This window comes from Myotis yumanensis, unplaced genomic scaffold, assembly GCF_028538775.1.
Source record: "Myotis yumanensis isolate MYYU_CA2020_CCGP unplaced genomic scaffold, mMyoYum1.0.hap1 SCAF_12, whole genome shotgun sequence".
Taxonomy (NCBI): Eukaryota; Metazoa; Chordata; class Mammalia; order Chiroptera; family Vespertilionidae; genus Myotis; species Myotis yumanensis.
This window is the reverse complement of record NW_027223763.1, coordinates 9,798,668-9,811,528: the sequence shown is the minus strand read 5'-3', so window position 1 is coordinate 9,811,528 and position 12,861 is coordinate 9,798,668. Positions and strand designations below refer to the sequence as shown.

The window sequence follows — 12,861 nt, the reverse complement described above, 5'->3', positions numbered from 1 at the left end:
GTCGAACGACCCTTTCACAGGGGTCGCCTAAGACCATCCTGCCTATCAGATATTTACATTACGATTCATAACAGTAGCAACATTACAGTTATGAAGTAGCAATGAAAATAATTTTATGGTTGGGTCACAACATGAGGAACGGTATTTAAAGGGCCAGAAGGTTGAGAACCACTGGGACTCTACAGGATTCAGGCAAGTAACATACATGGGTGATTGGAAGACCCATTCGGGAGATGTGGGGACAGGCACAGACAGGAGCGGGCCGGGCCTGTCTAAAGGGGCCACCCTGACTAGGCTGCAGCCCAGGGCCCCTGCATCTCCGCCACTTCCAAGAGAAGCTGGTCACTGGGTCTTTTCTAAGAAATCTCTCATTTTTAAAATGTGAGTCACTTATTAAAAATGTTTAAACCATGTTGCATGCGCCAAACAAAACATCAGGGCTACCCACGTGGGACTCGCAGGCAAGCTGGTGGCCCTCGGAGCCCTGCCCTCGGAGTCAGGAGCTGCCTTGAGGCTGCGTGACCCGGGCCACCAGTTCATGGCTCTCCTTAAGCCACCTGACCTTTATAGCTGGAGCAGCAAAGAAGGACCTGGGGCCTGGGCCAACCAAAGCCCAAGGGTGCTCTCCACCTGACCGGAGTCTGGCTCAGTGGGTCATGAATCCAGAGCAGGACTTACACCCGTGAACACAGCCGAGGTGGAGGAGTGGGGGACCCCACTTCGCATCAAGACGGCTCACCAGCAGCTCCCTGCTCTAAGCCGCTTCTGTTCCTCCGCCCTTGCCAGGATCAAGCACTGGACCTAACTGTCCCCGCTACCCACTCGAGCTCCTGGCAACACGCGCACCTCGCCCATTCTTACCGGAAAACCACAGTCTCCCTTCGGCCCCGGAGGTCCCATCAGCAGCGGGAAAGGCGTGGGTCCCACCAGATGAAAGAACGAATAGCCACTGCTCGTGGGCCAGGGGCTGGAGGACAGGAATCGCGCCGGGGCCAACGCTGGGGCCGGGGTGGTCTGCCGGCCGGGCCGGGGCTGGCTGGGGCTGGGCCCCGTGGTCGGATCACTGATGGGGACATCCCTGGCTGCCTTCCCGGGTCTGAGGGGGATGGGCTTCTTGGGTCTGGCTTTCTTTGTGGCTTCTGATCCAGTGGGTTTCTTGCTTCCAGTGGGGACTGAACCAGGAGTGAGGGTGGGAGGCATCGCTGTGGCTAGAGGCCGAGTGGTCCTGGTAGAGCCAGGCCTGGGGGCAGGTGAGGGGGGCAAAACAGTGGGTTGGGGAGGTCTGTGTGTGCTGGTGCGGGCGGGAACTGGCTCACTGGCACGGCTGCTCATCTTGGCCTCTGTCTGGACAACGGGGGGGAAGGGCTTTTTAGAGGCACCGGCAGCGGCGGGCAGGGGCCGGGCGCTGGGAGGTGGGGGTCGGGGCGTCACAGGGTTCCTCTGGATCGGCTTCCCTGTGGGACGGGACACTTGGGCAGGGACTGGGTGGAGAGTGGGTGGCACTGGCTTCTTGGTGGGAGGGGCTGACTTTCTGGAGGAAGGGAGAGCTGCCTTCTGGGCGGGGCGGGGGCTTTTGACAGGGGCAATGGGAGGAGAAGGGGCTGCAGGCTTGGTTGGGTGGCTCTTGGGGGTTTTGGTGGCTGTGCTCTTTTGCAAGGACTGGACAGGTGTGGGGGGGCTGGCAGGAGAGGCTCGGGGCACGGGAGGAAGCACTTGGCTCGCTGACAGCTTGGCAGGTGGCAGTGGGGTCCGGGCTGGGTCTCCCACTGAGACACGCCTGTGAGGGTCTGTGGTGCTAGTCCTTAGGGGCTTGGTAGGTGTGGGGGGCACCACCGTCCCTCTGGGTCCCCTGCCTGCTGGCCGCGAGCCCAGGGCTGGCATGGCAGTGGTCAGGTTCCCCAGGCCGAGCAGGGCTAGGTCAGTCTGGAAGGCAAAGGGTGTGCCCGAGTCCCGGGGGAGGAAGGGTCCCGGCTGGGGCCGGTACATGTCGGCCTGTCCACACGGCCGCCTCAGGTGGGTGCAGTAATTGTGAGCGACCTGCGTCACAGGGTAGATACTGAACTGGCACAGGGCGCCTTCGAACTGGACCGCGTGCGGGCTCATCCTCCCAAAGAGGAAGGAGCCCTCGGGGTCCAGCGCGGGGTCCCTGTGGAAAGCCAGCGGGACAGGCACCCGGCGCTGCCCGCAGGCCGTCACCAGCGTGACCGTGCGGCCGCGGAGCTCCAGGGCCAGGTGGTGCCAGCGCCCGTCGTGCACGTCCAGGTCGAAGGCCACGGAACGCCGGGGTCCCAGGTGGACGACCGTCTTGCCGGGGAGGAACTGCAGGCCCAGCTGCAGCTTGTGCTTCCGGCTGCGGACGGCGAAGAGGAAGGCATGGTTCACCCGATGGGAGCAGAGGCTCAGCACCAGCGCCAGCTCTGTGCCCAGGGCGGCAGGGATGATGGCGGTCGTGGGGGCCTGGAGCCGGGCCCGCTGCGTAACGATGAAGCCCGACTGGAATGGGATGACCCCTGGGGGTGGGGGGCTCCGGCCGCCCGCTGCCTTGGTCCAGCTGAGGCCCAGCCGCTGGAGGACGTCCACATCTGGAGAGGGAGGGCAGAGGGGAGAGGGCACGGTCAGGGCCTGCTCCAGCCCAGACCCCTGCAGGTGCGCGGGCAGTGAGGACCATCGGCCTCCGCTGCCCGCTGCCCCATGGGTGTGGCTGAGAGTGCGGAGCTGGAACCAGTTCCTTGTCTGGCTGCATGATCTTGCACATGGTGGCAGAAAACACAGCCTCTGGAGCCAAACGTCCTGAGTTCAAATACCAGCTCCATCATCACTAGCCCTGTGACTCTAGTGCCTTGGTCTTCCCATCTGTTAAATGGGATAAGAGCAGCAACACACTCAGAAGGATGCTGTGAGGATTAAATGAGCTAATACACTTGAAAAAAAAGTGCCTGGCACAAAATAAGTATTTTTAAACAATAGCTATTGATATTAAAAATAATGATCATCACCAAATGCTAGTGCTGAGTATCAGAGGCTGTGCTCAATGTGACCTGCTTCCCCTTCTCTCTGCCTCAAAGCTGTCTCCTCCAGGAAGCAGGCCCACAAGTGAGGGAGCAGGGTGACAGGAATGGACATGCCACTGGAGTTGGGTCAGGATGTCCACCTTTAGGAACCTACTGAGTCCCTCCCACACCCGAGGTCTCTGTCTGGCTGGAGCAGGCACCGGGGAGCTTCTCTCTGCACGGGAGGGAGAGGACAGTTCCAATGTCGCCACCCTCACTGAGTGGCTCTGGAGAGAGCCGGGGAAGTCATCGAGGCACCCCTGCAGCCTCTGTCCTCTGGCCGACCGCGGTCTGGCCAGGTCACATCCGCCCGGTAATTACGGTGGGGCTCGCCAGAGCAAGAGGAGGCTTCCGAAGGTGTTTATGGAAAGGCGACCTGAACTCGCCTCTCACGAGCCATTCGGCCACTTTCAGTCAGCTGGGCTGCCAGTGTCTGCAGACTCTGGCCCTGAGCTGTCTTGGCCGGCAGAGAGGCCGCCCCCGGAATTGGGGTCTGGGTCAGTCCTCAGGGCCCCTCCCCTGAGCTCGGCACCTAGCCCCTGCGTGTGGAATGCTCTCTCACTACCCAGTGGGACGGGTATACATTGGGCCGAATGCAGCACTCAACGCTTAGTAGGCCCTCCATTGACAACTGAGGCAGATGAACAGGTGGATGGGTAGATGGGCAGCTAGACAGGTTGGGAGAAACGGAGAACCTGGGTGCTGGCAACAGGGCAGCATAATGGCTGCACAGCAGGCTCTGGAGGCAGAAGGCCAGACCTTAAAGCCAGACAAGACCACCATGAGTCTGGACTGAGTCTCAGTTTCCCCTCTGTAAAGAGGGGCTACAAGATATGCCTCCATCATAGGGTTGCTGGGAGATGCAATGGTAGTCTTCCCCATCTCCTCCCCCTCGCCCTGCACTAGGAAACTCTGGCCCAGGCTCTTCCTGACGCCCAGGCCTCAGTTTCCCTGCCTGTAAGACGAGGGACACGAAACCTGGAGATGGCCCTGTTCTAAGAGCTTTGTAGCTTCAGGCTGCTGTTTCAGCCACTTGCATTGAAGACCTTTATTCTTCCCTGGGACCTAAGGGCCTTCATTTCACTTCACATTCCTCCTCCCTCCCACCTCTGTTGGCCTCCAGGTCCCAAGCTAAACCAAACTGCTAAGGGTTCTCTGAGTAGTAGTATATTTTACGTTTTAATCACTGAAAACCGCTTCATTATCACAAAGTATTATTCACTATAAACAACTTAAAATGGAGGAGACATTTGTTGGGGAGCCACTTGTTCCCCCTTGGCAGCCCCAGGAGGCCCCCGGGCCTGCACCTATCTCCCCCGGGAAAACCGCAGCTTGCAGCCACTTGCACTCGCCCAGGGAAATGGACAACTGGCCGGGCCAGGTGGCACTGATGGGGTTTCCCTCATCATCCTGCCAAGGTAGGTTTCAGCACCGACACCAACCAGTCTCCAAGCCTCCCCCGCGGGCAGAGCCCTGAACTCTCACTCCTGGGGCCGAGGTGGTCACCGCTGAGCTTCCGCAGCCTCTGATCCCTGTGGGCTCCACCACGGAGAGAGAGGGGCTGTTCTTGCCCAAACTTTCGGGTAAACAATGTCGTTAATAATAACGAACATTTACTGAGCACGTACTCTGTACCAAGTGCCTGACATGCCTTATCTCGACTGACTCTCTCAATCATCTATGGAGCAGGTACTGTTCATTATTCCCACTTTATAGATGAGGGTCAGGAAAGTTCCTATAATAACTTGCCCAAGGTCATGGAGCGTATAACAAAAGGCTCAGCCAAAGTTGGAACCCTGACCGCTTGGCTTCAGGGTCTTTGTTCTTAGCCACGATGCTCTCCTGTGCTGGAGGCCCTCAGACAGGCTGGAACGCAGGGTGGAGACACATCCAGAATCCCATCAGAGCTGAGGAGCTAGGGGACAGGGGAATGAATGCAGCCCAACGCCAAGATGGAAGGGCCCAGCCAGCTGGCCGCAGCGAGATCCTTTATTACATAAACCTGGCTCCACACAGCTCCAGCCTCTCCCCAACCCCCAGCGCCTGACTCAGGACTCTGGACAGCTGTTCACCTACTTTGTGGGGGAAACAGCAAGCTCGGAAAATGTGACATTTGCACAAAATGCTGCCGGGCAGCAGCAGGAGTCTCTTCCGGGCATGGCCCTCCCCTCCCAGGGGCCCAATCCCTGCCCAGCGGCCAGGTCAGGCCACAGGGGCCCTGGGAGTGCCCGGCGGCCTGCCCCGCACACGGCGGGTGTGGAGAAGGGGGAAGGGCTGCTATTTTAAGAGGCCTTGTGGCTGCTTGACAAACAGATGTGGGAGAGGTTTCAGTTTCACCGGGCAGCTGTGTAGCCAGCCCACTGCCGCCCTGGCCCCCTGGACAGCTCCTCAGGGATCGCTGGGAAAAGCAGGATCTCACGGCAAGGGGAGGGCCGGCGACAGGCTTGGGCAATGATAGCCCTGGCCTTCATGTCTCCTTTCAGCAGTTGTCCCAGGACAAATAGGGGCAACTGAGGCTGACTGGCCCAAAGTGGCCGACCCACACTGTGCCCCGGGGAGGAACGAAAGGCTCCCCGCTCCACATTTCTGCGCTGAGCCCTTCCTACCCCTTACAAAACATCAAACATGTTTCTTTCATGACCAGAGAGGATTTGCCAGTGATCAACCCCCATCCTACTGATGAGAAAACCGAGGCATCGAGTTCCAATTCGGGGCACGGATGTCTCCTACCCCTGCATTCTCCCGTCCCTTCTGTCCCCCCATCCTCCCCTGGACAAAGAGAAGAGAGAGTTACCTTCAGGAGCTCCTTGGGTGGAGGCCAGGTGACAGGCGAATGAGACTAAGATCCAGGTGAAGAGAAACCCCCTAGAGACCAGGAGACACAAGCAGAGGCGGCATCAGCTTCCACCCCTCGGCCCAGATCCGGCTGGGGAGTTGGGAGTGGATCGTCCAGCCCTGCCCACCCCAGTGTCGCCCAGGGGGGCTGGGAGGCAAGGTGCAGGCTCTAGGACCCTATCAGAATAATCCACGCTCCCAGGTCTCTAGGTACAGCCACTGGGGACAGGAGCTGCTTATATGTACACATACAACCCTGCTTTTTTACAGAATGATAAACCAAGGCCATTGGCCAAGAAGCTCTGCCCTGGGTGTCAGGAGACCCAGGGTCCAGTTCAAAATCTGCCCCAACTCACTGGGGGACAAGGAGCCAGCCCCTGCCCTTCCCCCTTTCTGGGCATCAGTCTCCCCGTGGTACTATGGCCCTATGATATTGAGGCCCGATGGGTACTACAGCCAGGGCTGAAAGTTCGACAGGAAGACCAGTCCGGTCTGTTGGGATGGCCATCATCCTCAAAGGGCTAGAGAGATAAACACTCACTGTCCAGGCCCAAGGCAAGGAGAAGACCCCTTAACCAGGACCAGGGTGCGCTCAGGAAGCTGCCCAGCTGGCTTCCCGCTGATAGAAAATGGGAGGAGAAAAGAGAGGAGACGATGGGGAGTCAGGCAGACCCAGGTGCAACCGGCCCCCTTGCGTACCAGCTGTGTGACCCTGGTCGAGTCACTCAGCCTCCCTGAGCCTGTCTCCTCTGAAACATGGCTGGCATGGCCAGGCATGAGGATTAAATGAGCTCATGCATGTCAAGGGCCTGGCCTGCCACCAGCCATGCCAGTGCCCCTTAGACGGTCTCTGCTGCCCTTGCACTCCAGGGACTGGAAGGGTTAATGCTCTGCTCAGTGGCTCCTGCCAAGATGGGCAGAGGCAGTGATCTGATTTCACCTTCCTGTGGGAGCAGCCACTGGTGATACCCGAAGCTACCTGGGGCATCTGATCCTCGAGCAGGCAAAGGGGAGGGCGGCACGTGGCCAGAGATGGCTGGCCAGGATGCAGGCCAAGCAGGGATGGCTGGCCAGGATGCAGGCCAAGAGAGCTGTGAAGGGGGCGGAGTGGGGGGAGGAGAGGGGGGGCCAAGGCTGGGACACACAGGCTGGGATCCACTCATCTCCAGCAACGACTAAAGGTCAGAGTGCCTAGCTGCCCCGGAGAGAAGGGCACGGGCTGGCCTTCTGGTATGATCTGCCCACTTGAATCAAATGGCAGTTCCATCATCCCTGAAAAGAAATAATAGGCATCTTTGTTTGACAAAAACGGAGGCTTAGGGAGGGCAGGTACTTCCTCAAGGTCACCCTGGGCAGGCTCTGGGTCAAAATTCTCTCGTCCATCCACCAGGTGGACGTTACAGGAAACTGGCCAGATATATTGGGGAAGAACTGTCTCCTGTATCCCCGTCTTGGCAGGTCCCATATCACAACTGCACACCAAGGGCTCCGAGAAGTCCTGGAATAAATTGACTGCACATTTTGTCACTCAGCTAGACCATGGAACTCGTTTTTTCTGAGAAGGCTCCCTCAGAAGATGCTGCCCCTCACTTTCCAGTGTTCCTGAAACCTCACTAGTTTCCATTCCGTTTCCTTCCAGCCCCCTCTCTTCCCAGCTCTCCCCAGGCACCAGCCCTCACTCCTCGAACACTTGTATTAGCATGTTTCCCAAGCTGCTCCAGAGAGGCCAGAGAGAATTTGCCAATGATCAGAGAGAAGGTGCAGCAAGCACACATGGCACTCCCGGTCAGCTCTTCCTGCTGTGTGTGATGCCAAGGTGACTACTCTGTAGAGAATAAGAGGGTAAATTAGGGGGGAGGGAATGTTTTTAATCTCCGAAGTTCAAGAGAAAGAAGACTCGCAGGGGAGAGAGGGCAGCTAGGATCAGAATCTGTTACAAAAAGTATCTGTCGTCCCCCCCCCCCCCCCCAGTCCATTCACCTTGACAAATGCCACCGACCACGTCAGACCTGGATTCTGTGTGCATTTGACCCATAAACTTCCAAAGCATAATGCGGGAGTATAGAGTGGGAGAAGGCCCTTTGAGTTCCTCTAGAGTCAGATTCTAGTCCCATCTCTTTATTGTAGAGATGGACAACTGAGGCCCAGAGAGGGGAAGTGACTTGCCCAAAGCTACACAGCGCGTCAGTGACCCTATCATCTGACTCCACTGCTCAACGCACGGTCCTTTCCACTGGACTTGCCTCCCATGGAGAAGGCGGAGACTTACCGGGACTTGTCAGAGACCAGAGTCCCAGCCTTCACCAACAGGAACAGAGATGCAGCCGGGGAGCCAACAGCCCTCTAAGTAAGCTCCAGGCCTGGAAAGTTGGCTCCCGGAGGGAGGCCCTGCCGATCCTTTTGCTCCCGTTCCAATCCTGCGTAGGCTACTGCTCGTAATGTTTTGTGCCTGCGCTGGCTCAGGGCTTTGTTCTTCTAGACTTCTATTTTCACCACTGACTCGTGGGCCTTGGCTCGGTGAAGCCTGGGCTCCAGCATGTCGGGGAGACCAGAGCATAGGGGCCAGAGCGGGCAGGAGGCCGCCGAAACTGTAGCCACGCGTTAGGCGCCTGACCTTGGAGACACAGCCTGGCCACACGGCCCTCCAAGCAGGAAACCCAGGCAGTCATTTCCCCTGAGAAAAGCCCTCTGCCAGTACATCAACTGTGGCTACTCCTGGACCACCAGGCTGCTGGAAGGTGTAGCTGGCTTGCATGGTTTTCCTCCATCCTCGTTACCTGGGAACATACAGGATCTTGGAGACCCATACCAGCTTGAACACCCACTGAAAGCTCAGAGCTGAGACTCAGGGTGCTGGGACCCCGAAACACACAAGGAAGGGGGTCCTGAGGCCCCTGGGCTTGGCTGTGCTCTCAAGGGGTGAGATGGGAAAGAAGCTGCCCAGAGGACACAAAACAGCAAAGGGCAATAGGCCTGTTCCACCTGCCTCCATGGACTAGCCAGGCCCCATGTGGCCAGACAGTCCCACCCAGGCTCCTTCCTTCACACCTTCTACCTCTTCCATGGGAACACAGATGGGTCATCTGTCTGGACAGGATGAAGCCCAGAATTTTCCAGTTGACTCACACATCCATTGAAGATGAGGTGAATAATAATACAAACAGCAGCTGCCGTTTACTGAGCACTTACTATAAGCCAGGCACTGTTCTACACCCTTTATAAGCACAGTCCCTGTAATCCTCACAACCCCCACCACCCAGCTGCTGGTTGGGAATGAAGATGCCCGTATTGTGGGTGAGAAAAACAAGAAGCAGAAAGGCTTGCCCAAGCTCCCAGGGCCGTGTCAGGATTCTGTCACAGCCCCTGGTGGCAGTGCCCTCTCTGCCCTGCAGCCTGCCTCCCACCGGTGTGAGTCCTCCACCACCCACTGAGATTGTCTGGGGAGAGGTGTGGAGGAGCAAGGCTGGCAGGCACACCGGGACCAGAGGGCACAGGATCTGGGGCCCTGTAGTGGTGAGGGAGGCAGAAAGACAGGAGCAAGCAGAGGCTGGGCCTCCACGCAGCATGACTGCCACTTGCCCAAAGCTTGGGCCCCACTATAGGGTGCTCGCCTGGCACCACTTTTCTACCCAACCGCTGGCATCTGCCCTGGCACGGGGTCTTCTGGAGAAAATGAGTCAGCAGTGTGCTTACTGGTGCCGTGTGCGCGTGCGTGTGTGTGTGTGTGTGTGTGGTGTGTGTGTGTGTGGTGCGGTGGGGGGCGGGGGATCGCAGCCAGCCTTCTTTTTCCAAGACATGGGAAAGAAGGGGGGCCGTCCTCCTCCATTCCAGCTCAGAGGGGCAGGGCATGGAGGGGGGCGGAGCTACCGCCCAGACCAGCCTCTTGGGAGTGTCCTCCGGTCCTGGGGGCAGGACAGAAAGCCAGCAAGTTCTGTGCTTCCCTGGGCAGAGAGCATGAGCCACAGTCCATAAAGCCCCAGGGGCTGCTCCCTTCCACGCTAGCTCCCCGCCACACTTATCCCCAGGGCAGCGACTGGCTCTCACACGCGCTTCCTCTCTCACAGCTCCTACTGCACAGGCGGGACTCAGAGCCCCTGGGTCCCAGCTCTCCTAGCCCCTCCTAGGAATTCCCAGTCCCTCCCGGGCCCTCCCTCCTCCAGTCCCCGCATCTGCATGTACAGCGAGGGCTTCCACCGGGTGCTCTCCCAGGGCCCTTTCCGCTCGGACATGCTGGCTCTCACTTTCTCTCTCTCACACGCGGGGAAGCAACAGGAACGGAGACCCCACCCCCCACCCCAGAGAAACAGGGAAACATGGAGACACAAACCCAAACAGACTTGACACACACGCGAAGATTTCCAGAAACCGGGGACGTGCAAAGACACACACACAGACACAGACAGGAGCAGAAGCCCAGGCGTGGAAACCTAGAAACTTGGGGGCAGTTTCCCAAGAACAGCCAGAAACGGAGACTTACAGGCTGGGGACCTGACGACGGGGCACACCGAGACAGCAGAATGGGAGACCCCTCCGCCCCCAAGCAGCCAAAAGCCCCCCTCCAGGCGCCACCACCACCCCCAATTCCGACCCCGGGCAGGCTCTTCACCGACCCTCCCGGCTCGGCCCCCGCCCCAGTGCGGATGGGGCCGGCCAGGCAGCGCAGAGCAGGCAGCGCTCGCCAACCCTGGGGCCGCCAGCCCTGGGGCCGGGGGCGCAGCCTGCGTTAACCCTTGGCCGCCCGCCTCCAAGGGCGCAGGAAGGGAGAGGAAGCTGACGTTCCGCTGGAAGCGTCCGGCGCAGGAGGGAACCCCAGCTCTTCCCCAGGCTAGAGCAGCAGGAAGCTGGGGAGGGGGCGTCCCCAAGCTCATACTCACCCCCCGCACGCCGCCGCCGCCGCCGCCGCTGTGCCTCGGGCCCCCCGCGCCGCTCCCGCTCCCATGGCGGGCCCCTACTTCATGCTCCCGAGCCCGGGGGGCAAGTGTGGGCGCGCCCCATGGGGCCGCCAACCCCCCGCCCCGCCACGCCAGGCCGGCTCAGAGCGCGCGGCCCCCGCACCCGCAGCACAGCCCCGCGCCCAGGGGCGCCAGGGCAGCCAGGCAGCGCGGCCGGGGCCCCGCGAGCGCCCGCGCCAGGCCCATGGTCCCAGGAGTCCCGGCGCTGCGCTCGCCCCTGCCTCACTCTTTTTCTGCTTCCACCGAAAAGCAGCAGCAGGAAAAAAAAAAGGGGGGGGAGAGAGAGAGATGATCAAACTTTTGGAGGCGGGCTGCTGGCGGTCCCCGGAGACAGAGCAAGGCCGGGCGAGGGCGCGCGGAGGGCGGTGGAAGCAGCCTCCCCGCCGGCCTGGGGGAGGAGAGGAAAAGGAAGGATTTGGGGGAAATGAAGGCGATTTAAAGTCTCGGCCCGCCGTGGCTCTCCACCTTCTCTCCTCCCAGCGCTGGGCCGCCCTCTGCTGCCCCCTGCTGCCCCCTGCCGGCCGCAGCCGGGGACACACCCCGGACCTGCCCACTGCAGCCGGCTGAGACATCTACCACCTCTAAAGATGAGGAAACTGAGGTTCACGGAGACGAATGCGTTGGCCAGGGCTGTTCACCGGCCTGATCACAGGTCAGAGATTCGGGACTTCCGGCTTGTGAGTTGGGAGGAGGAGATAGAGGCAGAAACAGGATAGAAAATGCTGAAAGGAACTCGGAGTTCCAAGGGCAGATGTGAGACCAGGACTCAGTGTCCAGACTCCCACGACAACAACCAGTGTCCTACCACACACACACACACACTTTTCCTCCCGGATTCAGAACTCCCTGGAGAACAGACTCCTGGGCGTGCAGTGGGGGTGCTTGTTAAATGTTGGTCAACCTGCTCACTCTCCCCTCTCCATTCGGTAAGAAATGAGACCTTAACACGCCCCCGCCTCGCAGTCTATGAAGAGCCTCCCTGAGATCCCACACTGGAGCACAGAACTGCACACCTCAATTCCCTGGCAAACACCCAGCCAATTCGCATACCCGCAACCCCAGTCGGAGCCCTGGCACCAGAAGCCCCATCTGCCTCCGCCGCCACCTCCACGACTTGTTCACTGGTGCACACACGCACATCCACACGGACCCACACTCAGACATGCTCCCACTCATTCACATGCAACACAGCCACACGCACACACACCCCAGGGCGCCCACCAGACTCCACACGCACAGACACATGCACACTAGTGCTTCCATGCGTACGAGTGCACACTAGCCGAGCCAGATCCTCTTAAGTACACCCTTGCGCACACACCTTCACGTGCACACACACCCCATGTGTACACACCCCCAAGTGCACATATAAGGGCACACCCCCACTTACACACAGTTCTCCGCCAGTGCCCACCGCATGTGGGCACAAACACAATCATTCCCCGAATGTGCAACCCCCCTCTCCACACACACACACACACACACACACACACACACACCGGTACCCCCCCAGCACTCCAGGAGCACCGGGGCACTTACTGGGTCCCTAGATGCGAGGCTGGACGGTCGGTCCTTCCTTGTGCGCCTAACGGCATTTGTATTCATGGGTCCCCGCAGCCCCGGCGCGGGCGCGGGGGCAGGGGGGGTGCGGGGTCCCCTTCCCTAAACTGGGCGCGGGCGCTCGGAGCGCAGCGGCACCGGGAGGGGCATGGGCGCAAGGGGCTGCACCGCCTGCCCGGTCCGCCTGCGCAGGGACTTCGGCCGCTCTGCGTCCTCGGATTCGGTCGCGGGCTCTGGGCGCAGGGGGCGGCTCATAGGTGCTGGGGCCACGGCGCCCGCCGGGCCTTTTGAAGTCTCCGCTGGGGGCGGGGAGGGTGCGCTGAAGGCGGCCTTTTAAACCGTGGCTGCACGCGGGCTCGGTGGAGCAAGGTGTCTGGTTTCAGCAAACTTTAGGAAAAGTCCCAAGCTGAAAGGGGGGGGGGGGGGGGGGGGGGGGACAAGCAAGAAAGAAAAAGAAGCCACAG

The 12,861-nt window shown here is 59.9% G+C and overlaps 1 protein-coding gene across 1 annotated transcript in view; it reads right to left on the bottom strand.

Annotated features, from left to right (window-relative positions):
- Positions 1-12,861, bottom strand: part of COL27A1 (collagen type XXVII alpha 1 chain) — a 152,012-nt gene that overhangs the window by 115,816 nt on the left and 23,335 nt on the right. The window contains exons 2-5 of the mRNA XM_070431107.1: positions 12,536-12,696; positions 8,155-8,228; positions 5,845-5,915; positions 862-2,582 (exon numbers count right to left, since the gene is read on the bottom strand). Of these exons, the coding sequence (XP_070287208.1) occupies positions 862-2,582; positions 5,845-5,915; positions 8,155-8,228; positions 12,536-12,696 (2,027 nt within the window). The remainder of the gene's footprint in view (positions 1-861; positions 2,583-5,844; positions 5,916-8,154; positions 8,229-12,535; positions 12,697-12,861) is intronic.